Raw genomic sequence first — 23,805 nt, forward strand, 5'->3', positions numbered from 1 at the left:
TCATCAGTTATGTGAAGCGGGCTTTCGTTGAAGAATTCTTCTAGAACCGCTTACATATACGTTAATGGTAAATATATGACAAAAAAAACGTCTCTAGCCTTCGTGTAGGATAACTTGAAGCCCCCACGAACATCTTGAAAGGCAATTTTTTTCGGATGGGCTACATGGAACGGTTCCACATGGTGGCTTCCACACAGAAATTAAAATATGTTACTGTATCACCTAATATTAAACATGCGACAATGAAAAAAATCAAAGGAAAACATATGAGATGTACACAAAAGCACTTTTACTTCTTTTTCCTCTGAAGCTAGACTGCTCTAGATATAAAAAAAAATTGGGTGTTCAGAAAAGCTTCCAAAAAAACATGTTTGGATATATCTGTCTTCAGAAAATCGTCAATATCATAATCAAGTACTCCAAGCTGGTTACGTCCTTTCTGATAAGAAGTTAGGGAGAAAAGGCGGTTCCGAGAGATTGCCAGAGCAGTAAAGAACCTTGGGAGTGTTCATAACAGTTCGTCAAGTCTTGCGAGTGTCTTGCCCTTGAACTTTCGTTAAACAAAATCGCCTTTGCCAAGCCTTTTAGCACCAAGGATGTGTTTGAAATATAAAAATCACTGCAGAGGGCATAAGCCGAAGAGTAAGGTGGTTTTCCATAAATAATCACTCCGTTAAAACGCTTTTCCAGGATCACTTTACACACACAAAGGTGAAAAGGGTACTCTATGCAAACCCTTGATTATCAACGACTATTGAGTACACATGCCAAGCTTCGTCTCGAAAAGCAAAAAATGCCTAATTAGAGAATGCCGAAAGATAAATTAAAATTTCTGTATCTATTAAACCTGTCATACCAAGTTTGAGGTACTTACACAGTTGATCACAAGTTATTGATGAGAATCCTGCATCTTGTGCATCTAGTTGTCTTCATCAGCTTGGTTCTGCATACTCACACGACATTGCTGGCATCAAACCGTTGTGAGTGGCTAATTACAGTCCCTTGCAGTTGACTGGCCATGCAAGACGAAGCGAGGCATGAACAGACTCACCAGTGCCTACTGAATGCTGCCGGGATGCCCCAAAGTTTTGTCATGGATCTTGCAATTTATAGGCCAATAGCAATTCTTTGAACATAATCAGGTCGCCTCTTGCTTGGCATACGCAGTAGCCCAGTAACTTGAAGCTCTGAGATTGCCCTGCAAAACCTCGCTCTGCAAAGCTACGTTAAGAACTCCAAGCGCAAATGAAGTTATTATAGCCTAGCTGAAGCCCTAAAAACAGGATTACTTCTTAGCACGTTTGAACAATTTAAACAACTCAAAATTTTCATCCAACGTAAGAAAAAAATATCTACCACACATGCCAAAGAGGTTAACAGAACGAAAGTGACTAGATGTTGCTTATCTAATTCAAATCATATGAGTTTTGTGCCAGTCAATCTCAAGTAAAAGGCTTTTTAAAAACCTACATTTTTCTCGTTAGTGGACAAAATCCAAAGCTCAAAGGATACTGAATGGAAGCTTCATCTGAGGCATTAAGCTTGTTTACAGCTTTTCTTTTTTTTGGAGTCGGTGACTTTTGAGCCCCACTTTTGTTACTAACTCCCAGTGAGTTAATAAACATTGTCCTGAATGACTGATACCAGTCATAGACATTGATAAGATCGCCATGTTCTTGCGAAAGGATATACCTGAAAAGTTGGGAGTTTCCATCAAAGAAATAATCTGGTCATTAAATATTAATATTGAGTTTTTACTGAACATCCATCTGCATAAACACATGCACTCCGATATATACGGTTGGACAAACTTAAGGATAAGCATAATATACTTACAGAATGGCAGTATCATGCATTGAAGGTGACAGGTCACCCAGTCCCTTCTCACAACAACTGCAATTGAGACGAACTTGACACTTAAGGAGGTCTTCTTGAATCGTCTTCCTTGGGTCGCCAATAAGAGCCTGAACAATCAAATGGACAATAATCAAAAGGGTGAAGACCAAGAAAGTAAGCAAGAGATGGGTCACCACTAGGATCTATGCTCATAAAAAAGGAGTACATGGACTCTAATTCCAGCAGTGTCACTGCATATCAAGGAATGTCCATTCAAGTGGTTGGTGAAGGTGTCTCAAATGAAGCAATTGTCCACAACCAAAATTAAAGAAATCCTGCCCATGAAGAATAGATGGAAGGAACAGCTATGAATCAAGTTGAAGAAGTTTTCAGTCCCAAAGTTCCAGATTTGAGAGAGAAATCTGAGACGATGAAACTAGGTCATGTCAAATTGATAGAACACTATGTCAATTGACAAGCAGTGAATGCTTGTCAGTTAGGAAAGCATAATCTTCGGGGATTGAAATGGCATTTAGAAATAAAAGAAGTTGCAATCAGTTGGCTGACATGAAATGCTTTCATAGATGCAGAGTCAAAATTGGAACAAAACTATAAGGAGAATCTTCGCACTTACCGACTGCAACAAACCAACATCTTTGAAACAAAAAATTTCGTGAAAAGGTGCAGACTCCATGGGAATCAGAAAGTCCCTGTCCCATCATATGTTGAAAGCATTAGTATTTGTCAATGCTTTAAGGACCAACAATCAAATAAAACTAATCCATGGCTTTTGAAAAGGAAGAAAAATGGATTGAACTATTTCAGAATACAGTCAATCAACTGAGTCACGTCACATGCCAAATTGAAATAGGACACCCAGGTCCACACATTGATCCAAACTGATAGAAAGCATGCTCATCATCTTGTTCAGGTCAACAAATCAGGCTTTGACCCATGGATGAACCAAAAAGCATCCCCTTAACCTAAATAACTAAAGGATGCAATTCAAAGAAATTTGTTATCAAGAAAGTTACCAAAATGTAAATTCACCTGATCATAAGCTCAGCAAGCATTGCAACTTCCTCATTGAGTGTTCTTCTACTCCCCTTTCCATGTAACATCCTTTGTGAGACTAGCCTACTGAAGTACAAGAAAGAAAACAAAATTTTAGTTACACAAAAAAAATTCAAAAAGATGTGTCAGGATTATAAGTTTTGGCTATTGAAGTATCAAAAAAGCTAAAAGTCAAGAAAGCCCAATTAGAGGTACTGATACATCAAGCAGAATAGCTTCCCCAAATGACTATGTAATTTCACTTATGCCATAACATATCACCATGTTGTAGATGCTGACTAGTTGGAATTTTGGAAGTCCTAAAAGGATTCTCATCATCTATGTGAGGCTTAAGCATGGATGAAGTATTATTGATCTTTTAAACACCATAGGTTTGCCAGCTTAACTAATAACCTAAAAGCTATAGGATAGCAGATCATGGTTGCACTCTAGGAAACTGAAATTGAACATCTTGAGATGTGGTTACTTATCCAAAAGAATTGACCTCCTTTTCACTACGAAAAATAAAACATTTTAACCTTTGGAAAGATAATGCTTCAGTAGACATTCTTCATCCCTAAATGTTAGTCTCTTCCAAGTTGCCATCAGAGAAAGCTTACAAAGAAATAGGTGCAGTTGGAATGGCAGCAGAGAAATAAATATATTTTAAAATCATTAAAAAGGAGAAGTGAATTGCCTGCTGGGAAAGAAAGGGAAGTAATCTGAAGCCTCCTTTTGTTGTTTGAGTTGCTTCCCATCATCATCAACTCTGAATTTTTTCAATAGTGCTTCAACTGCTTCATGGATCTAACACAGCAAATGATTTCATTATTTTCTTAAAGTTTAATTCCAAGAAAAATAAAAATAAAACACTTGGAGCAATCTCACTAGGCATTATCCTGAACTGAAAACTGTACAGCAGGCATCCTGAAAAATCCCATTAAACGGCCTCAAAATAATTGTGGCAGTATGCAATTTGAAAATTCTTCATGATTGTGAGTCAAATGGAAGAGATCACGGATGAACAAAACAGAAGGTCGTGAAGTTGAATTCCCCCTTAAGGCATGAAGACTTATGGTAGATGAAAAGCCAAGGTCAATTTAATACACAATAAAGAATAAAGTTCAAATGAGCTAAATATTTTTTGCAAAATTAGCCATTGAAACCCTTTATAATTCATACCTCGTGTAAATCTTTGGTGTATTTTTCCCACATTTCAAGCAACTGAGACAATGATGCTGCTGGAAGGTCCCTGGCACCAAGATAGCCATTATAAGCCAAGCTATATGCTAGCTGCTAACCACTAGGAAGATCAGCTAAAAAAATGTCTTAGTAGAAGATCAGCTAAAAAAATTCTATGTAGAAAACAGAATGGTGGTTGGTTCAACTAATTGAGGTTCTTTACGAGTAGAATTTAGATGCATTGCGATAACAAGCCAAGTTTGGTGGAATATCACATACCTAATCCTACATATAATTTGAGGGATTATTGCCCCTTTTGTTGTGTCAGATATTCTGTGGAGATTTATGTTATCACTTTGATCATGGGATAAAGCAGACCTCTGGCTCTTCATAGTTTCTTCTTGATGTCTATAACCTTTTGTCTTTGATGAAGAGGGATCAAGTGCCTCACAGTAAATGTCAAGAAGTTGCAAGTTGCAAAGCAATCCAACTTCATATAAGCACTGCAATGATAGATAATAGTCATTGGACTATCCCAGACAACCAAACCACATACACTGATGCCCTGATAATAGCCAATTCAAAGAATCAAGGCAATAGTACAATAATCAGCCAACAGGCCAGAGGCACAAAAATAAGAGCACCATAGCAGAAACACACTGACATCGATTATGTGAAGCCATCTTTTCATGGATCACCAAACTCAAAGAATTAAATTTCAGAGCTAAGAGCACAATACTAAGAGGAAAGCAAAAGTGAAAAATCTTGGAGAAAGTACAGCTTAAAAATTTTAAGCAGGAACAGGAATCACAACAAAAGCAAAGTTATGAAGAAAACTAGGAATGAGAAGGCAATGAAACCTACAACAAGATATTATGAGAGAAAAGCAAATGAGAAGTGAAGAAAAGAAAAAGAAAAAGAACAGGGAAAAAATGCACTTGCCCTACAGAGAAGTGATGGTGGAAGTAGGTTTCACTAATAGATAAAGCAACAGAAAAATTGTCCTTCCCCTATAAAATAAGTGTTTCCTGCCATCCTTTTCATTGCAGCAGCTAGCAACAAGCCTAATGGTTTATGAGACAAATGATACGATGTTGCAGAGCAACACCTTAATGCACTTCCACTCAAATCACAATTTTTAGTATCACCAGTTAATTGAAGAAGTATCCTATCAGTTTTAATGAATAAAGTCACCACACAGATGCTAATTCATTTCTAACTGAAAGAATTATCTTATGCAAGAAACCAAAAAAAATAACAACAAAGAAGGTATAACCGCATTTTTGATACTTACCATTACGACACTACTCCAATTATTCCATAATATTGTGAGCTCTGTTAATCGAATTGGTAGAATATCTCCAACCATTTGATTTGGATTACCTTTAGTTACAGATGCCCTGCAGCAACCATATTCGCATTTCAAAAGAATAGTCTTCCTTTTATATAGTTTTTTTGGACTCTAGAACTGCCACATGCATGATAAATGTTGTAATATAATTTCGTACTGCTTAAATGAAAGACAGTCCTAAGACAGTCCTGGGTGTCCTACCTTGAACAGGATGGAAGGCTGGAAGCATAATCTAGCATGTCCTGAGGCAATGCATTGCAAGCCCTATTCCAGAATTCCTGAACAACAGGAAAGGAATTAGGAGGAAACTGTGAAGGAGAAAAAAAAACGTAGGAATGTAGTCTCCAAATGTGACAGCACTTGGTGTGATCGAGGCACACAAGATGTTTGCCCAAGAGAATAAACGGCTCTCCCACTTGGAACTTATTGGAACACCTTTAAGTCATTAGCTTCAAATACAACTTATTTTCTTTTGTATGCTTAAGATTTTTTTGGAAAATTGAGGGAGTTAAACAAAACTCACCTGACAGTTTTCATCAGTTGCACCTTTGCATAGGAAACTCAATGGCTCCAAACAGAAGTGCTTGGCACATGCAATCTACAAAATTTAAGACTTAAATGTGGTCAATATGCAAGAAAATGTACTCATAGTCTCCAAGTTCTAACACAAGCAATGTACAACAGGATTCACCTTTAAAGCCCTCAAAAAGGAAGCTACAGTTGCATCATGCTTGAAGAAATAGTTTTTCAGAAACAGTATGACCTCATATCCCACATTAAATCCACAAAATGGATTTTCCAGAAGAAATTTAATAACAGCATCCATTCTCTGAATTGGAGATCCCATGGCAAACTTGCAAGGCTGTAAGTGCTGCAATGCAGTGGCTGGAAGCAGCTTACTTGGAGCATCATCTGTCGTTGCAACTCCCATTAGTAAAATAAGGGGAAGTTTACCCACGTACTCACTACGAAAGGACTGGGAAAAGTCAGTAACAAGCAAAAGGTAACCAACAAAAGACATATTTATATAAGAGCACAATAAAAGAAACAAAGATGCTGGAGAGAAAGGCTTTGATGAAGGCTGAACAAGGAAAGGTAACTTCACAGTCTTTAATGAAACAAAGTCAAGAAATGAGCACTAATGAAGCCACTCCAAGAAATTATATAGATGACAACAAATATTCCATAATCTGCATATGTGTTCCAGTTGAGTGAACAGATTTGAGAGGGATTACACTGAACCATGGTATGCACAAAGTAAAACCACAAGAAAATGCAAAAGAAAACTGCTAAAAGGAACAGCATGGAACAGATTGAATTGATAACAAAATGTGCATGCACGCAACCTTCACATTAAACAACATAAAGAAATGAGAAGGACATGAGCTACTTTAAGAAAATAATATGAATGCACATAAACATTCCTTGAACTGCAAAACAATGTCCTTCTACATGGCACACTTGATGAGGAATTAAATGTGGCATGTTGGTGACAATGTTTAATGCTGTAGCTTCTAAATAGTTGTAAACATAAAGGACGAACATAAAATAGAGCCAACAAGAAAGATAAGCGAACCCCAGTCAATGCATATCAATTAAGCAAAAGCACTTAGTATGCCCAATCTGCAATATAGTGCTACCCAGGGACTTTGAAGACGCCTAAAATTGGAAGCTTAAAGATTATATAATCACCTTAGCATTGTGATAAACTCAGCTAAAACAACACCAACACATTGTTCCATTTCTTCAATTATGACAACAATTGGGCGATCATAATTTGCTGGCTCTCCATACCATGAAGTTAAAATGGAGATATCAGCTACCTGCTTGTAATTGAAACAGAAGAGCGCATTATAACCAACAAATATGAGATAATTCACAAGAAGGACGCTCAAAATTCTTGAATAGAAGGTGAACTAGAATGCAACTCACGGTTGAAGTAACTGTAACCAACTGTCTTAGTAAACTTCGAATGCAGCCTCCTATCCCATTCTTAACGGAAAAATCAAGAGATGACAGATTTGCTACATGGCACTGTCGAGACTTTAAATGCTGACCAAGCTCCTTAAACGTCAGTAGGTCATCAACAAACTCAACATTCTCTGGCGATAATTTGATTGATCAAAATTACATCATAAAGTAAAAAGGCATAACGAAGCTACATACTGGGAGTAGCTAACCACTATAAGAAAATGTAGAAATGAAAAGACTATAAAAATTTCGCACAAAAAAGTTTACAGGAGACAATAAAACTCGTAAGTACTCACTGGTAAACACAAAGGCGGTGAACAATTGCCTACAGATGTTATTAGTCAAAACTGGAAACGGGCTTATCACTTCAGATAGACTGCAGCTAAAGGATGCTTTGATAGCAGCAAATGATTTATTCACCCAATCGTGTATCTCCTCAAAAAGGTTGGCGTTAATGCGTGTCAACACATCCTGCAATTAAGAAATATTTAGAAGTAGATATCCACGTCCAGGAACCAATCCGACCGTGATCAAAATCATTACCTTTAGTACCAGCGATCATTTTCAACAAATTTTTCTTAAAATGTTAAAAACACTAATTCAGGAACCTTTTCAGAATACGATGCAGATTTCACATTTTATCTCATTATCGCGGCCAGCCAACAATTCAACTTTCATAAACATACCATAAGGACTCCACAACCTTAGAGTGCAGGCAATCCGGATAAGAAGTTATTAAAGTAAAAAAAAGTCGACAAATTAATGGCTAAAACTGGAAATGCGTATTGGCTATACCCTAATGCCCGCCTCAATTTTCCCCCAAACAGATTCAAATGCTTCGAGCCTTAGTTCCTGGTAGAATGACGCATTGTCACCGTCCTCCGAAGCCTCTCGCCCGTTACATATCGGTGGCCACGCTATCTTCCGTCTGGTTTTCTTCGACTTCGAAGAACTCGTTCCCAACTTTCGGCCCTTATGGAGAACGAAGAATGGCTGCAATAGCAACAGAGAGAATCACCGACAGTTTAAACCCCCAAAAAAAAGAAACAGAACTCAAATGCATGCATAAATAGAGAATAACACACCACCAAAAGGATTTGATGGATAGCAAACAGATGGTTCTGAGAATTGACAAAAGGGAATTGCATTGTCAGGATTCTAGACTTCCGCTCAAAAAGATTTGGAAAGCAGAAAGACAAAATACAAAACAAAAATAATTATAGGCTTACCTGCAGGTCGTTTTCTGCATTTTCCGGGCCGTTTGAAGAACACGGGGAACCGCAGTCATCGGAGTCTGCCATGAGTGAGGGAAGGAGGGAGGGAACGTGTTGAAGGAGACAGGATCTTGGGAAAGCAGGGACGGGCAGGAACGGCTGGGGGCAGAACCGGGAAATTTATTTCGCCGGATGGCGGGAAATCTCGTCAAATGGATCGGGTACTGTGGGAGGAAACCTATCCAGGACCGAACTTCAAGGGACGGAGGACGGAACCCAGCCCATCTCGACCCAAACCTGCAAAGATCAGCCGAGCCCCGCGCCCACTCGAGCTCAAGTCTTCGTAAGAAAACTTGGGCCAAGCTTCTCCCAATTCAGCAACGGTCAAGTGTTTACAGATAATTTTGATAAAATAAATCAGAATAGATGGACTTTTTATTATTCAACATATATTTTTTTTATGCCCTTGCTGTACTTAAAACGAAATTTTATTTAAATCAGATCCGGTTCCCCATTTTATGAATGAAATTGATTTTATTTTACTCAAAATAAAACATATTTTATTTTTATTGGGTTTGGGTCTAAATTTCAGATCTAGGATCTGTTTTCAGGTACTGGTAAAGATATATGCTTTGTATCTATTTGGTTTTGGATTGAGATTTTCTTTTGTTTTATATTTGTGCCAAGTATTAGTAGATCCACGCTGAATTCATGTTTATTGGGTCGATATTTGGATGCGGTCTCACGCATGGAAAATGGATAGCTCCATATGCGTTAGGCGCGTTATATTATTTTTGTAGATCTACCTAGGTGTGAGATCCACATATTGTATCTAATATGCATGTTTCGTTATGTAAATCTTGTGGGATTTATTATTGCTTTATTCATATCCATCTTGTGATTGAATGCTACTTGTAGCTCTAATTTGGTTTTGGATCCAAACATTAAACTTGTATGTTTGACAATTCAATTTCTTTTGTCCAGATCTATTTTAGATCAGCTCTGGTAAATATGTTGGATCATATTATGTCCTAGATCCATTTATGGACGTGAATTGATCTATTGTTTATTCTAGAAACATGGGATATCACGGGATAAATTTATTTGAATTCAATATATGTGTAGATCTGATCCCACGTATTATTTGGATGCTTTCACATTCAATGATTTTGGTTTTGGTCCAAAAAAATGCGATTCTTCCGCGGGAAGGCAGGAAAGCAAAGGTGGTAATGAGATAGCGCGTCCATTCTTCACCAGGTGCGTGCTCACTCTGCTCCGAGAACGTCGAGTCGTCGACGACTACTGCTCATCGGAAGTGGACGTCTGAGGCGGCGTGGAAATGGAGATGATGCTGATCCCTTTCCTCGGCCAAGGTCACGTGTTCCCGTGCACCCAGCTTTGCCTTCAGCTCGCGGCCCATGGCGTCACCGTCACCATCGTCGTCCCCACGGAGTTCACCGATACCATCTCTGCCGCCTGTGACCATCCGCTAGTTCGTGTAGCCGGTCTCGACCTCCCTCCACACGAAGACGACCCCTCCCCTATGCACCTCTTCGTCAAAGCGCACCTCATGAATGAGCCCTTCTCCGAGTTCCTCGCCCGGAGAACGGCCCCCGATGCCCCCCTTCCTCCGCCCGTCTGCATCATCGTCGATGCTCTTGTCGGTTGGGCAATCGACATCAGCCGGCAGTACGCCATCCCCGCCGTTGGTCTCTACACCAATGGCACTTGCCCTTGCGCTCTCGACTACATTTCCCCTCGATTGTCGCCGGAAAAGATGAATCCGAACGAGATCGTGGCCATCCCTGGCGTCCCGGACACTCTCCGGCTCACGTATGGCGAGCTTGTCCACAAGCCTCCGCCCAGCCGTGGTCCGCGGCGGAACACCGGGGGAGGTGGTCCGCGTCACGGTGATCGTCGGCAACCGCCGTGGATCAACCAGATGGAAGGGGCAACCGTGATACTCTGCAACACGTGCGACGAGTTGGAGCGCCCTTTCATTGATCTCATAGCTAGGGAGACCGGAAAGAAGGCCTTCGGCGTAGGGCCGCTGCTGCCGCGCCAATTCTGGGAGTCAGCCGGATCGCCGCTCCGTGACGGCGCCGTCCGGTCCAAGAAGAACTCGAACGTCAGTGAAGAGGAGGTGGAGGCGTGGCTCAACTCCAAGCAGCCAGGTTCCGTCGTCTTCGTGTCTTTTGGCAGTGAGGTGAGCCCCACTACGTCTGAGCTAGCCGAACTGGCTGCGGGGCTCGAGGAATCGGGGCAGCCATTCATCTGGGTGATTCAAGCCAACGTGACAAGGGACCCAGCTCCGGTCGAAGCCTCGCCGGAGCTAGCGGCGAAGGATCCCTGGCTCGGCGTGGTGCCGGACGGTTTCGAGGAGCGGGTAGGGGAAAGAGGGCTCGTCATACGCGGCTGGGCTCCACAGCTTCTCATACTGAGCCACCCATCCACCGGCGGCTTCATCTCCCACTGCGGCTGGAATTCGACTCTGGAGTCGCTCGTCCGCGGGGTTCCCATCCTCGCGTGGCCCATCCGGGGAGACCAGCACATGAACGCCATCGTGGTGGCGAACCACCTGGGGGTGGGCGTGAAGGTCCGGGACGCCGGTGGGCGGGACGTGAGGAAGGAAGACGTGGTGAGAGGGGTGGCGAAACTCATGAGCGACTCGGACATCAGGAACCGGGCCGCCCAAATTAAGGCCATTTTTTTGTCTGGGTTCCCCGCTAGCTCTTCCGCATCGCTAGATGCCTTTATCCGTCTTTTTGGGCAACAATAGCGCACAGTCTTCCTGTTGTCCACTCATTAAGAATAACAGATAAGGGCATATCTCTATGAAAGCAGGTCTTGCTGGGCAATAATACAAAAGTAAGCGGTCACTTTTTCGAGTTATTTTCTGGTTGATATTATATATATATATATATATTCCGCAAATGTAAAACAATTCCCTTTGAACAGAAGTTAACTCTTGATTAAATGTTTGTTGTTGAACATCTAATCAAAAGATAAAGAGAACTGTTCCAATCTTATGTTGTTAGGACATATTTTTATGCTTTAAAGCATATTAATATAATATATACCAGCCTTGTTAGGGCGAAGGATAAATTAATTTTTCAGATAAAAAATTTATCCGATTTCTTTGAAAAAAGAACTTATTATTATTTATTACATAAAAAATTTATCCGAATTCTTTTGAAAAAAGAACTTACTATTATTTATTACATACAAAAATTTATCCTATCACTCAGAGCGAGTAATTCCCTTCGACCACACTCGTCAGCCCTTCAGCATCTTTGGCCCTCCACCACTTGATGATCGGCGGCCATTAGCGGAGCCCTGCTGGAGACGTCATGGGTAACAGTCCGGACGAGTCTCGCCGTTCCGAAAGCGACCGAGGCGAGGCATCAATGGTGGCCTGAGATGACGCCAAAAGAGCCGAGCCATTGACGGTGGACCATTTCCTTATTTTTGTCCCAACAGACGAGGGGCAAAAGCAATTCCGAACTTCCAGCGAGAGAGAGGGATGGGCAGCGGCATGGAGATGATAGTGATCCCGTTTCACGGCCAAGGGCACGTCTTCCCCTGCGCGCAGCTCTCCCTTCAGCTCGCCACCCGCGGCATCCTCGTCACCGTCGCGTCCCCATCCGAGCTCTCTTCCTCCATCTCGGCCGCGTGTGACCACCCTCTTGTCCGCATAGTGCTTCTCAGTCTCCCCCCCAACCCACCGGATGCCCCGCGCCATCAAACCCTGTTCCGCTCGCGCCTCATGGCCGAGCCCTTTGCAGAACTCCTCTCCCAGAGGGCCGGCCCCGACCCATCTGGCCCACCTCGGCCCGCCTGCGTTATCTTCGACGCCCACTGCGGCTGGGCCGTCGAGGTCTGCGAGCGGTACTCAATACCCACAGCCGCTTTCTTCACCAACGGCACTTGCGCTTGCACACTGGAGTACATCGGCTACCACTCGCCGCTGGAGACGATGAACCCCGACGATCCCGTCCACTTCGACGGCCTGCCGGAATCCCTCCAGATAACGTACGCCGATCTGTCTAACCAGCGGCCTTCGATCGTCGGAACCGGTGGTCCCAGATCTCGGGGCCTTCCTCCATGGATGCCGGAGGTAGATGGAGCGACGGTGTTCCTCTTCAACAGCTGCGACGAGCTGGAGGGTCCCTTCATCGACTGCATGGCCAGGGAGGCCCGGAAGAAGGCCTTCGGGATTGGCCCGCTCCTGCCGCCCCAAATCTGGGAAACAGCTGGCGCTCCTCTCCGCGACGGCGCGGTCAGAGCCAGGAAGAGCTCCAGCATCAGCGAGGAGGAAGTGGAGACATGGCTCGACCGCAAGGCCCCCCACTCCGTCATCTTCGTGTCCTTCGGCAGCGAGGTGAGCCCCAGTGCGTCGGAGCTCGCCGCGCTAGCCGCAGGGCTGGAGGAGTCACGACACCCGTTCATCTGGGTGATCCAAGAGCGGGTACAAATGGCTTCGGCCGGGGCCACCGCCGGCCGGCCGGAGCCCACAAAGGATCCCTGGCTTGGCGTGGTGCCGGAGGGCTTCGAGAAGCGGGTGGGGGAAAGAGGGCTCGTTATACGCGGCTGGGCTCCGCAGCTGCTGATACTGAGCCACCGGTCCACCGGCGGGTTCGTGTCCCACTGCGGATGGAACTCGACTCTCGAGTCACTCGCCTGCGGGGTGCCCATCCTCGCGTGGCCAGTCCGCGGCGACCAGAACCAGAACGCCATCCTGGTGGTGAACCACCTGAGGGTAGCCGTCAAGGTCCGCCCAGGGCGCGGCAGGGAGATGAGCAATGAGGACGTGGTGAAGGGAGTGGATCAACTGATAAGCGACGCCGAGGTCAGAAATCGGGCGGCCCAAATCAAGGCCATCTTCTCCTCCGGGCTGCCTGCTAGCTCATCTTCCGCACTTGATGCCTTCATCCATCTCTTCGTTGCAGAAAAGCCATAAAGAACTTCTCCGCTCTGCAACTTCAGTTTTCAGCCCCAATTCCTACCAAATAAACTTGATCCCTTTAACAGCTCGAGAATGGTGGTGAGTTTGTAGATTCTTCTGTAGTTGTTCTTCTTAATTCCAACTCAGTCCGGGTAAAAATTAGTGTGTTCAGATCAGGCACTGCACTCCACTGCACTTTTGGATTGCGTGGTTGTAGCGATCTGCCATTTGAATGGTGCTTGTGATGATAAAACCCTTCTGTTCTTGTAAAGTGTAATGCATTGGCAAATCAAGTGTCTGACTGAAGTCTGCGCATCATCTGGATCAACCCTCCGCCTGAAATCTATGCATTGGGACGCCGTTAAAAGAAGATCTATCCACAAAGAAGCAGAGCCTTCGTTCAAGCCTGTATCTATTTCTGTTCAATTTTCATGTAAATGATCCAAACGTCAGCATGTTTTCTAAGAACAAGGATAAGTTTATTCAGTAACATCACCGAACCGAGCCTATCTGGGTTTAATCAGGTTAATACAGTTCCTCGGTTAACTCGGGCACAGCTTGTTGGTCCAACTCGAACCTAAAGATCGGAACTGAGCCTAGTTCATATAAGTTCCTGGTTTAGTTGGGATCGAGTTTAAACAAGCTGAACTGGACACGAGCCTTCACACATGGGCTTTGCACACCCTTATAACGATGGGAGCATTATGTAGTATTACTACTAAACCTGCCCACTAAGTAAACTTAATAATTCAATTAGCTTGGCTATTTTTTTGCAAGGAGCCTAAGTTAACCTTATGATCATAAAATAAAACAAACGAGATTGGAGATATATGTTTCTTTGAATAAGATGTACGTGTTCAATGAATATGCCCCAAAATTCTGTTAGATTCATGAAACTATTGAACAAGTACCTCATAAAGGGGTAGATTCATTACCATTAGATATTGTTCCTAATACCAAACGGCTGTTTGCAAAAGTGATGATGTCCTAACAATTGTGGTCTCCAAATGTAAGGTCCAACCGTAGGATGTGATGTACATATTCAATATCTAGGCATGACCAATAAAGTGGAGATTGATGCATAATACTCCTATTTGGATCAAACTCTTTCACAAGAATTTAAATTTCAAATAAACTCCAATCTATAATGCATAAATTAACCTATTATATGCCAACGAGTTGGTTATAAATGAAGTAAAAAAAAAAAAAAATCATATCTGAGTTTTAAATTGAAGAGGGCAAAAAGGCCACTTTTATTGTAAAAACTACAAGAGTTTATGTAGTTTTGGCAGGTTTTTCTTTTCAGTAACACATTTTTCACACTTACCAAAGAAAGGCTTACCTTAAGTAGGTGGGCTCTTGTAGTCAGAGCTTTGCCAGTTTGAGCTCGGCTTGAACTCGAGTTATGCTCCTTATAGCAGCTCGAGCTAAACTTGACTACATAAAATTGATCTTGAACTCGACTCGTTTAACTCATTTAACTCGTTTAGTGTTATCTCGTGTAAGCATTAGCTCGTTTAACTTGTGTAAGCATTTAACTCGTGTAACTTGTGAAAATTTGTTTTTGCCCTATAAGTTAAAACCTATGATTTGGTGAATCACTTTTAGCAATATTATATAGAGTGCAGGTTTGAAAGTCGACTCAAGTATAAACGAGTCAAGTTCCTGTGACTCGAACTCGACTCGTTTATAGTTTCAAGTATCTTTGTAAGTTTGAGCTCAGCTTGTTTATAAACGAGTTGAGCACAAGTTGAGTTTTTTTGAGTGAGTTTGAGTCGAGCCCGAGTTGGCTCGACTCATTGCGCTGCCCTAGTTTCTAGTCAAGATATACTTGGGACGGAGTCTTATGTAAGTTGTAACAGACTAAATTAGATCGATCGAATGAAATTCGATCCAATAATACCTAACACATAAATAAATAAATAAGTAAATGTATATACACACACGTCTTCACAATAGCAGTTACGTTAGCATGTAAATTGAATAAATTGCAGCACTCGCAACATGCATTGAATAAAGGAGAAACTAGAAGCTTGTAGCAACGGAACGAAAGGTCATGAGGAGGTTGGTATAGTATTTTTGTATCATATTCAACGTGGTAATGAAAACTCCTCTGACAAGGTGTTGGAGGGATCCACAAGACCCACTAAGTCGCAAAGAAATGAACAAAGTAGCAAGCCCGCAAAACAGGAGAAAGGGACATGAAACACAGGGACAAAATTTAGATCCTTTAATGGTTTTAATATTTTAAATAAAAATATAAACTTCTTAATACATTACTTCTATGAAGACTAATTTAACATAAAACGTCTTGCATTTGAGAAAATATTAACTCTTCACCATCAAAGTTTTCATGTTATAGAAGCTGTTCAGGCTTTGATTATTATAAAAACATTAACAAATATAAAAAAAATGATTAATTTAACAAGCCTTAAGTCCATAAAGTTAAATTGTAAAACGCTCCAATCACAGTTCTTGGCTGCTATGTATGTAACTCCACCACCTAAATTTCCCCCGCGAACAAACTGTCAACCCATTTTCCACGGAGTTCGCTTAACCAGCAAGCTATCTCCTCACCCCACCTCCCTTTATTACTTCCATCGTTGATCAGTAATCACTCACACTTCACGAGAGAGAGAGAGAGAGAGAAGAAGAAGGTTGTAGACGCAGAGAGAGAGAGAGATGACGAGCAGCGGCGTGGAGATGATGCTTGTGCCGTTTCACGGCCAAGGCCACATCTTCCCTTGCACGCAGCTCTCCCTTCAGCTGGCTGCCCGAGGCGTCACGGTCACCGTCGTCGTGCCTTCGGAGGTTGCCCCTTCCATCTCCGCCGCCTGCAACCACCCGCTCGTCCGGATCGCTGAGCTCCCTTTGCCTCCCAACCCACCGGGTGCCCCGCCCCAGCACCAGTTCCTGCGCTCCCGTCTCATGGTGGAGCCCTTTGCGGAGCTCATCGCCCGGAGGGCCGCCCCCGGCTCCTCCGACCCTCCTCCGCCCATCTGCGTCGTGATCGATGCCCTCGTCGGCTGGGCCGTCGAGATATGCCAGCGGCACGGCCTCCCGTCCGCCGTTTTCTTTACCAATGGCACCGCTGCATGTGCCTTGGAGTATATCGGCTACCACTTGCCGTTGGACGACTTGAACCCCGACGAGCCCGTCTCGATCGAGGGCCTGCCGGATTCCCTCGGCCTGACCTACGCCGATCTGATCCACAAGCCTCCAGGTTCCCAAATGCCACCTCCGATGGCCTTACCGGGCTTTAATCCTCCGCCTTTCTTCCCTGGAGGTGGCCCGCCGGGAGGTCGCCGGTTTCCCCCGTGGGTGCCGGAAGTAGAAAGTGCGGCTGTGTTCCTCTTCAACACTTGCGACGAGCTGGAGCGCCCGTTCATCGAATGCATCGCCAGGGAGGCCAAGAAGAAGGCCTTCGGCGTGGGGCCTCTCCTGCCGCCTCAGTTGTGGGAATCGGCCGGCGCTCCTCTCCGCGATGGGGCGGTCCGAGCCAAGAAAAGCTCAGGCATCAGCGAGGAGGAGGTCGAGGCGTGGCTCGCCTCCAAACGCCGGGGCTCAGTCGTGTTCGTGTCCTTCGGAAGCGAGGTGAGCCCCAGCGTCCCGGAGCTCGCCAATCTGGCCGCGGGTCTTGAGGAGTCCGGACAACCCTTCATCTGGGTAATTCAACCCAATGCGAGAAGAGCCGGATCTCCGTTCGGCGCACCGCCGGAGGACCCTTGGTCCGGCGTGGTGCCGGAGGGCTTCGAAAAGCGGGTGGAAGGGAGGGGGCTGGTGGTACGTGGCTGGGCTCCTCAGCTTCTGATTCTCAGCCACCCCTCCACTGGCGGCTTCATCTCCCACTGTGGGTGGAACTCGACTTTGGAGGCGCTCGTCCAGGGGGTGCCCATCCTCGGGTGGCCCATCCGGGGAGACCAGCACCAGACGGCCATCCTGGTGGCGAACTACCTGAGGGTGGGTTTCAAGATCAGGTCCGCCAGAGGGCGGGAGGTGAGCAAGGAGGACGTGGTGAAGGGGTTGGAGAAGCTGATGGGCAACGCAGAGGTCAAGAAGCGCGCTTCTGAAATCAAGTCTATCTTCTCATCGGGATTCCCTGCGAGCTCCTCGGCTTCGCTCGATGCCTTCGTCCATCTTTTCCGGCGGGAGTAGCCTATTTTCCAGTCGCTGTTTCGTGCAAAATCTTTCTGTATGGTATACTTTTAGTTGAAGGGAATGGGGAAGAGGCTTGTCTTTTTCTGTACTGTTAACTTGTCTCGAACCTCATTGGTTATATGTTTCGGATTTTTAAATACCATCTTCATCTACCTAATTTGAAGAAATAAGAAAACGATCAAAAGAGGAAGATTTCTTGACGAAGCTTACTGCTCCACAACCTGCGTTCTTGCAAGTCCAAGATTCGACAGTGAAAGAAGTTAGAACCCGTCCACATGCAAATGTCACGTCTTCAGCAGGTGCAATCCTAATTTAGTTTTCAAAAACTTCAATCTGAAGTCCAATCCCATGTTCGAATTTAATTAGGTGTGATCTGATTAAGTCTTATGACTCAGTGAAGTATGAATCCAAGTGTGATAGTGCCCAGAGCAGTGCAGGAAAAGAAGATAATAGGCTACATGTAGTTGAGTTTTTTGTCCCCGGGCCTACCAAACACCGACTCTAGTGAATCTGTTGTTTGTTCATTTACTGCTACTGCAAGCTATCGTTGTTCATTTACCGCTACTGCAAGCTTAGGTTTATGCCAGAAAAAAATTCTCGTAAAGAACTGTTCATGGCTACTGCCCACCGGCCCACTGCGCCAACCATATGGATCTAAGTATCTATAAGAAAGTTTGGAACAAATAGCTCTTGAATGCTTCCTTGGTTCTGCGTCAAACAAGAAATGAAGAAGATAGAGCTTTTATTAGATTTAAGTTATTATTATTTAAATTTAAAAGATCAAAGTTGACCGATTCACGGGGACCGATACTCACATCCGAGCCTAACTCTTCGATCGAATTACGAAACTGTGCACTCCCAAAACCAATATTGACAACGTTGGGTTACGACGTACGCTATTTTGGAGGAAAAACCAAGCCTCTTTTCTATCTTGTTGAGTGAAGAAGGGTGACCTTCGGAAAAGAATATAGGAGGACCTCTTATATAGGATCTTCCAAGATCCTCTCTTTCAGCAAGGCAGGAAAAATTACGCGTTTGTCATTTGGCTAGGTATTGGTTGAAAATTTCTTCCTCCTGTGGGAGCTCTCCTGTGGCTTCAGCAAGAGAGAGGGAAAAGTAACATGGGTCAGGTGCTAGCTTGTATTCAAGACAAACTCCATGGTATCTCTCTCTCTCTCTCTCTCTCTCTCTCTCTGTTGTTTATGATTACATGATAGATTTCTAGGAGGTAACTGGTAAGTGCCTTTATTTCACTTATCCGATTCGCCGGTGTTATTCCTTCTTCTTTCTGTCTGAGTTTTGAGGTTGTGCTAATCTTGCGGCGGGTCAATTACTCGTTTGGAGCTATCGACCATTCAACGGGTTATCTCCTTCAACTTTGGGCTCTTTTTGGCTTCAAGAGATTTCTTATTGGGTCGAAAATATAGAGAGATCGGGAACATCCAGTTCGGAAGGTTGGAAGAGGGGTCTTGGTTTTTCCTAAAAATTCGACCGGCAAAGGTGGAGAGGCTCACTTTGTGGAAGTGCAGGAATGCTAACCATATACGAGGGGAGAAGTGGCAACGCATCGTTAAGGAATAAAAGGAAACATTAACTTATTGCCAGTCTCGCCAAGAGCTATTGTATTCATAAAAGCTTCGGATAGTGTTTAATATTGGCCAATGGCCACCACTGATTCATGAAAACTGTGTGGTGCAAAGGTATTAGCTGCTAAGAGCAAAATTAGATACCTTGTCGTCCCGTGCTAACTCATAGTGAGGCAAGGGCCCTCTTTTTCTTGTTTGTTGGAGATAAATACCATACTAAGCATTTGATTAAACTCCTGTTACGTGGGCTTTCCATAGCTTATGTGATTGATATGATGGAAATGCAAAATTTACAGCTTAGGCAATTTACATCCACATTTTAGCCTCAACGCTAACTAAACCAAAGAAGAAAAAAAAAGGTGGATTACGCAATTACGTCGCGGTCAATTCTCAGAGAAGCATCAATTAATTAGAGGAATAATGAAAAAGACATATACTTAAAGACAAGATTACTCGTTCTGAAATGCATTGAACTTCATAGTTCTGTAGTTTAGCATGACAAATCCTCAGCATCTGTATTTTTCATACATTCCAAGTATGCATTTGATGCTGACACTTTCATATATGAACATGATGACAATCAATCATCTGCAATGTATTATTACCTGCCACTAAACTTTAGCTGCACTGCCACCTAAGGTTGTATAGTTTTTTTTAGAAAGGCATGTAGAAATATGTGGTGTTGTTTTTCCAATTATACATGTTATGATGTGTAAATGGATTTATTTTACTCGTATGGATGTGGGTTTGTGCTTCTCATTCTTTCCTTTTCTAATTTCTTGCCTATTTCAGTTCCAATTGAGGGCATTCTGGTATTAGCGGTTAGGATATCCAGTGGCTAGCAATACAAGCCTTCTGGAGATGAGTCTAGCATTAGCGACTTCCTTTGAGCGATTGATTGCCCTTGTTAGTACCAAAATATTGTGACTTCGGCTTTTCGAGTTAACGATCTTGTGCTTCTGCCCCATTCCATGCAATACTCATTCTGTAGGATTCGGTGGCAGATCTAACATGTATTAAAAATATTTTCAAGAGATGCAGATTCCTTATTTTTACTCTGGTTCAGGATATGTTTTCATGTCTAGGTAGCTCTCAGCGGTTGCAGTGTTTCGTGAGAAATCTTGCTTTTCTAATCTGTTGCATATTTTCCAACATACACACATAGACACACAGGGAAACATAGCTATGCATGTGCTGATACATCCATACACCGGAAAATACATGCAGACGTATGATCATCCTATTTGATGTAATCTTGTGACTGTTTAACTATGTCTTAGAGTTTTGCATGGAATATGTTTCTCTCTGTGCACCTTATTACTTATTTTCTTCATTAAACAGGAAAAGAATGGCGGCATCAACAATTAAGAAAGATCACAGATAGAGTCTTTGATCGTGTTAAGACTGATGCAGGAAGGGAACATTTGACATTTGAAGAACTTTACATTGCAGTTCTATTTGTGTACAAGTAAAAACCACTTCATTGTTATTATTATGCTGTCTAGTGTCAAGCATCTTTTGCCAACTGTATTAACTGCTCTTGCTTTCTCTTTTCCCTATAGTGATGTCAACAAGCACATACCTGGTCCTCATATTGACCCTCCACCAAAAGAAAAAGTTAAAACAATGATGGAGGTGAGTTTTTTTGTCTGTTCTTGCCTAACCAATTCTAAAAATTTTGTCTGTTAGTGAACTTATATAGTTGGAGTTAAGAGTCTTCTATCAAAGTTCCCAAATCCTCTCATTTTACAGATTGTATAGGAGCAATAGGAAGTTTTCTATTTCTTCTTTAAGAAAGTCCAGTTTTTTTTGTTATATATAATGCTTAACGTTCTAGAACAATGAAGCAGGTTCAACAGTATTTTAATTGGGAATCTGCTTTTCCTATTAAGAATGAAAATTGTGATGCAGGTTGCATTGAGTATTTGAGATGAACCTGCCCTGTTGACTGTCCCACATTCTTGGTTTGCACACTTATTAATTCATCACCACTTGTTAATTTTGGGATGACTGCTTCCTTACTATTATTTGCAGCTTTGTCTTGAGGTCTCATTTTGTATTTAAAGTGATCTGTAGATGCTGCATGTAAGGTAAAGGATATGCCTTTTGCATTATGAAGTGACTGGAATGTTAGATTTTGATATTAAAAAATAATAATGAACAAAAAGCTACAGGGTAAGACTTATTGAAATATGTACAAATTTAGGAATCGCGAAGAAAAATTAAAGTTAAAAGTATTTAAGAACTAAGTAAGAGAATTAGCTGGTTAGAAGTCAGTCAGTCACGTTATACCTGGGGCCTTTAAATAATTTCTGCATATATTTTTGAGCGGGGCAAGGATAATGTCTTCTACTGTAAAAGAAAACAGTGATAAATGAAGACGTGCATGATACAGAATTGATGTTCAGTTGATGCAGAACTGATGTTCAGTTGATGTCCTCCTGAATTCACTGCTAGATTCATCCTTACATTAAATGAATTTGAAAGCATACTCCTAATTCATGCTGCATAATCATGAATCTGATGGTAAGACGACAAGATTATTATGTCCTTGCATAATCTGAATTATGCGGCGTGGGCTTCTGAGAGGTAGAGACCACCGTAAAGTATAATCAGAGTCATATGGAAAAAGGATGGTGATGCAGATGCCATGGAAAGTAACCTGGATTACGTCTATCACCTGATGGGATATAGAACATTTGCTATGTGATTTCATACCAAAATTGGTCTGACATCATCCCCACACACATGCTGTGTAAGTATGGATGCAATTGCAGTGTCAAGACGAGATCGTGTATCTCTCTCAGCTGAATTGTGGGATGATAAGAGCTCACTGACTATTGGAACTAACACATGGGCTTCTGGAAGCCATGAAAGTCATACTGTGCCTCGGTGCTGCCTACTCCTGGCAAGCCTTTTTTAGTATATTTAATCATTATTGCAATTTGAGTATGGAATGCATGGATATAGTAAATTGGAGGAACATTTTTCTGTTTAAATGCAGGTTTGTGATTTTAATCTTGATGGTGTACTGGACCGTGAAGAGTTCTATCAATTTATTAAGAAGCTGACTGCAGACACATTAGACATCGTCAGCCGGAACTTAATCATTGCTTTGGTTTTAGCTCCAACAGTGGCGATTCTTACTAAAAGAGCTACAGAAGGAGTACCTGGTGTTGGGAAGGTAGTGCAGAAACTCCCAAATTCAGTCTATGCATCCCTCATTGCTCTTAGCGTTCTGCTACTTGAGAATGTTGCTGAGGCCAGCACATAAGCAGCTCTAGTAATTTCTCTTCAATTTTTAATCATATTTCAACATTTCTTCTGTTTGCTGTATTTCCTAGTTTGCAACTCTTTCACTTCATTGGGTGACTTGTGAACACCTTTTACTAGTTAATGCTGTTATTTTTATTAGAGAGAGAGAGATTTTCATCATGGACCTTCTCAAATATAAAACCAGCCTAAGTGGTTTAGGTCTGTACGCCTCATTCAGATTCTCGGGCACGTTCTACACTCCTAGCATGAAATTCCATTTGTCTTTATCTGATACCATGATACCATCGTATCATAACAAGGACGCCATGGAAAGTGGAATTTTATGCTTTCTCGTCATTGCTCTTGGCGTTGTCTCTTACTTTCTTAAGTGATTATGTGTTCATGTGATAAAATTTTATTTGCCCAGGAAAAGCCAAATCTCATTTTGTACATAAAAATCAGCAAAAAGTTGGTTTTCCAGTCGCCTATAAGGCCCTCGTATGTCTGGTTAAGCGGGTTGGCTTAGAATATCTCAAATGGGAAGAGACTAGGATTTGAATCATTTAAAGCGACTATTCTATTAATATAGATTAATGTGGTGATTTCGGATCATCAAAAGAGCACTAATTTGAAAATGTCTCTTTTTTCGAACGGGAGAGCTTGTTAAAGGCTGGTGCATGGTACATGAGATTAGGTAAAGGGCACATGTTTATAACCAAAAATGTCAATGTCGGATGATTCTTTATCATGCCTTAAAATTTAAGGTCTTGGCGCAACTGGATGGCAAGGCGGTTCACAGTTCTAATTCACTAGTTGCTATCAGGCTTTAAGTTTGTAACTTACCTGGGTTGCAAAAAATGAGAACACAAAATCTGAGACTTGGAGGTATACAGGTATGGCTTTGGGGTTTGTTGCAGAAGAGAGCTTCCCCTAACCCTAAGTAAACTTAAAAAAAAGGGTCCTCAATATTGTCGAACCCATGCATGGCTTCTTAATGTGCCTTAACAATTCTTCTAATTAAATTAAAGTCATATTTTGTTATCGATTCCATCTTATATTAGGTAGTAACAAAATGACCCAATATATATATATATATATATATATATATATATATATATATATATATATATATATATATATATATATATATATAATGTAAAGGGCACTCAAAATTACAAGTTACATTAAGAAATACATGCAATATTCAAGTAAAGTCAACCAACCTTTCCTATATTTAAATAGCCGATGAGTTGA

The 23,805-nt window shown here is 42.4% G+C and overlaps 5 protein-coding genes across 11 annotated transcripts; 4 read left to right on the forward strand and 1 right to left on the reverse strand.

Moving 5' to 3' along the window:
• Nucleotides 1-228: 228 nt before the first annotated feature.
• LOC116252350 (origin of replication complex subunit 3) lies at nucleotides 229-8,777 on the reverse strand. Of its 7 annotated transcripts, XR_004172146.2 has the most exons (19): nucleotides 8,623-8,777; nucleotides 8,189-8,386; nucleotides 7,690-7,864; nucleotides 7,355-7,524; nucleotides 7,115-7,245; nucleotides 6,114-6,387; nucleotides 5,946-6,020; nucleotides 5,624-5,700; nucleotides 5,366-5,471; nucleotides 4,351-4,574; nucleotides 4,072-4,141; nucleotides 3,587-3,696; nucleotides 2,887-2,976; nucleotides 2,471-2,546; nucleotides 1,837-1,964; nucleotides 1,513-1,692; nucleotides 1,052-1,213; nucleotides 875-943; nucleotides 229-619 (listed from the first exon to the last, which is right to left on the reverse strand). XR_004172146.2 is itself a non-coding variant. In XM_031626542.2 (17 exons), exons 1-17 carry the CDS (start codon nucleotides 8,692-8,694, stop codon nucleotides 1,108-1,110), a joined length of 2,262 nt encoding a protein of 753 aa, XP_031482402.1. In that variant the 5' UTR covers nucleotides 8,695-8,777; the 3' UTR covers nucleotides 632-1,107. The 7 variants fall into 7 exon arrangements, 1 of the variants encoding a protein (XP_031482402.1); XR_007573109.1 differs by having other exon boundaries at nucleotides 875-1,213; nucleotides 2,887-2,975; nucleotides 3,610-3,696; XR_004172145.2 differs by having other exon boundaries at nucleotides 875-1,213.
• Nucleotides 8,778-9,714: 937 nt separating this feature from the next.
• Nucleotides 9,715-11,634, forward strand: LOC116252821 (UDP-glycosyltransferase 73C3-like). The gene has a single exon (XM_031627377.2). It carries the CDS (start codon nucleotides 9,947-9,949, stop codon nucleotides 11,384-11,386), a length of 1,440 nt encoding a protein of 479 aa, XP_031483237.1. The 5' UTR covers nucleotides 9,715-9,946; the 3' UTR covers nucleotides 11,387-11,634.
• A 137-nt stretch (nucleotides 11,635-11,771) lies between these two features.
• On the forward strand, nucleotides 11,772-14,044 carry LOC116252822 (UDP-glucosyl transferase 73B2-like). Its single transcript, XM_031627378.2, has one exon. The coding sequence runs from the start codon at nucleotides 12,131-12,133 to the stop codon at nucleotides 13,565-13,567; it is 1,437 nt and encodes a 478-aa protein (XP_031483238.1). The 5' UTR covers nucleotides 11,772-12,130; the 3' UTR covers nucleotides 13,568-14,044.
• Nucleotides 14,045-16,104: 2,060 nt separating this feature from the next.
• LOC116253714 (UDP-glucose flavonoid 3-O-glucosyltransferase 7-like) lies at nucleotides 16,105-17,805 on the forward strand. Its single transcript, XM_031628684.2, has one exon. The coding sequence runs from the start codon at nucleotides 16,235-16,237 to the stop codon at nucleotides 17,705-17,707; it is 1,473 nt and encodes a 490-aa protein (XP_031484544.1). The 5' UTR covers nucleotides 16,105-16,234; the 3' UTR covers nucleotides 17,708-17,805.
• An 825-nt stretch (nucleotides 17,806-18,630) lies between these two features.
• Nucleotides 18,631-22,710, forward strand: LOC116252059 (uncharacterized). The gene is made up of 4 exons (XM_031626099.2): nucleotides 18,631-18,871; nucleotides 20,638-20,764; nucleotides 20,859-20,931; nucleotides 22,301-22,710. The coding sequence occupies exons 1-4, from the start codon at nucleotides 18,832-18,834 to the stop codon at nucleotides 22,568-22,570; spliced, it is 510 nt and encodes a 169-aa protein (XP_031481959.1). The 5' UTR covers nucleotides 18,631-18,831; the 3' UTR covers nucleotides 22,571-22,710.
• Nucleotides 22,711-23,805: the final 1,095 nt, after the last annotated feature.

The sequence above is a fragment of the Nymphaea colorata genome, chromosome 4, assembly GCF_008831285.2.
Source record: "Nymphaea colorata isolate Beijing-Zhang1983 chromosome 4, ASM883128v2, whole genome shotgun sequence".
Taxonomy (NCBI): Eukaryota; Viridiplantae; Streptophyta; class Magnoliopsida; order Nymphaeales; family Nymphaeaceae; genus Nymphaea; species Nymphaea colorata.

What these genes read in the sequence shown, in the direction of transcription:
- LOC116252821 (XM_031627377.2), top strand. Translation starts at nt 9,947, where the DNA reads ATGGAGATGATGCTGATCCCTTTCCTCGGCCAAGGTCACGTGTTCCCG.
- LOC116253714 (XM_031628684.2), top strand. Translation starts at nt 16,235, where the DNA reads ATGACGAGCAGCGGCGTGGAGATGATGCTTGTGCCGTTTCACGGCCAA.
- LOC116252350 (XM_031626542.2), bottom strand. Translation starts at nt 8,694, where the DNA reads ATGGCAGACTCCGATGACTGCGGTTCCCCGTGTTCTTCAAACGGCCCG. An exon ending in ATTGGAGTAGTGTCGTAATG is followed by an intron (nt 4,575 to 5,365) that starts GTAAGTATCAAA and finishes CTATCATTGCAG; the next exon opens with TGCTTATATGAAGTTGGATT. An exon ending in CAAATTATATGTAGGATTAG is followed by an intron (nt 4,142 to 4,350) that starts GTATGTGATATT and finishes TCTTGGTGCCAG; the next exon opens with GGACCTTCCAGCAGCATCAT.
- LOC116252822 (XM_031627378.2), top strand. Translation starts at nt 12,131, where the DNA reads ATGGGCAGCGGCATGGAGATGATAGTGATCCCGTTTCACGGCCAAGGG.
- LOC116252059 (XM_031626099.2), top strand. Translation starts at nt 18,832, where the DNA reads ATGGGTCAGGTGCTAGCTTGTATTCAAGACAAACTCCATG. An exon ending in TATTCAAGACAAACTCCATG is followed by an intron (nt 18,872 to 20,637) that starts GTATCTCTCTCT and finishes TTCATTAAACAG; the next exon opens with GAAAAGAATGGCGGCATCAA. An exon ending in GCAGTTCTATTTGTGTACAA is followed by an intron (nt 20,765 to 20,858) that starts GTAAAAACCACT and finishes TTTTCCCTATAG; the next exon opens with TGATGTCAACAAGCACATAC.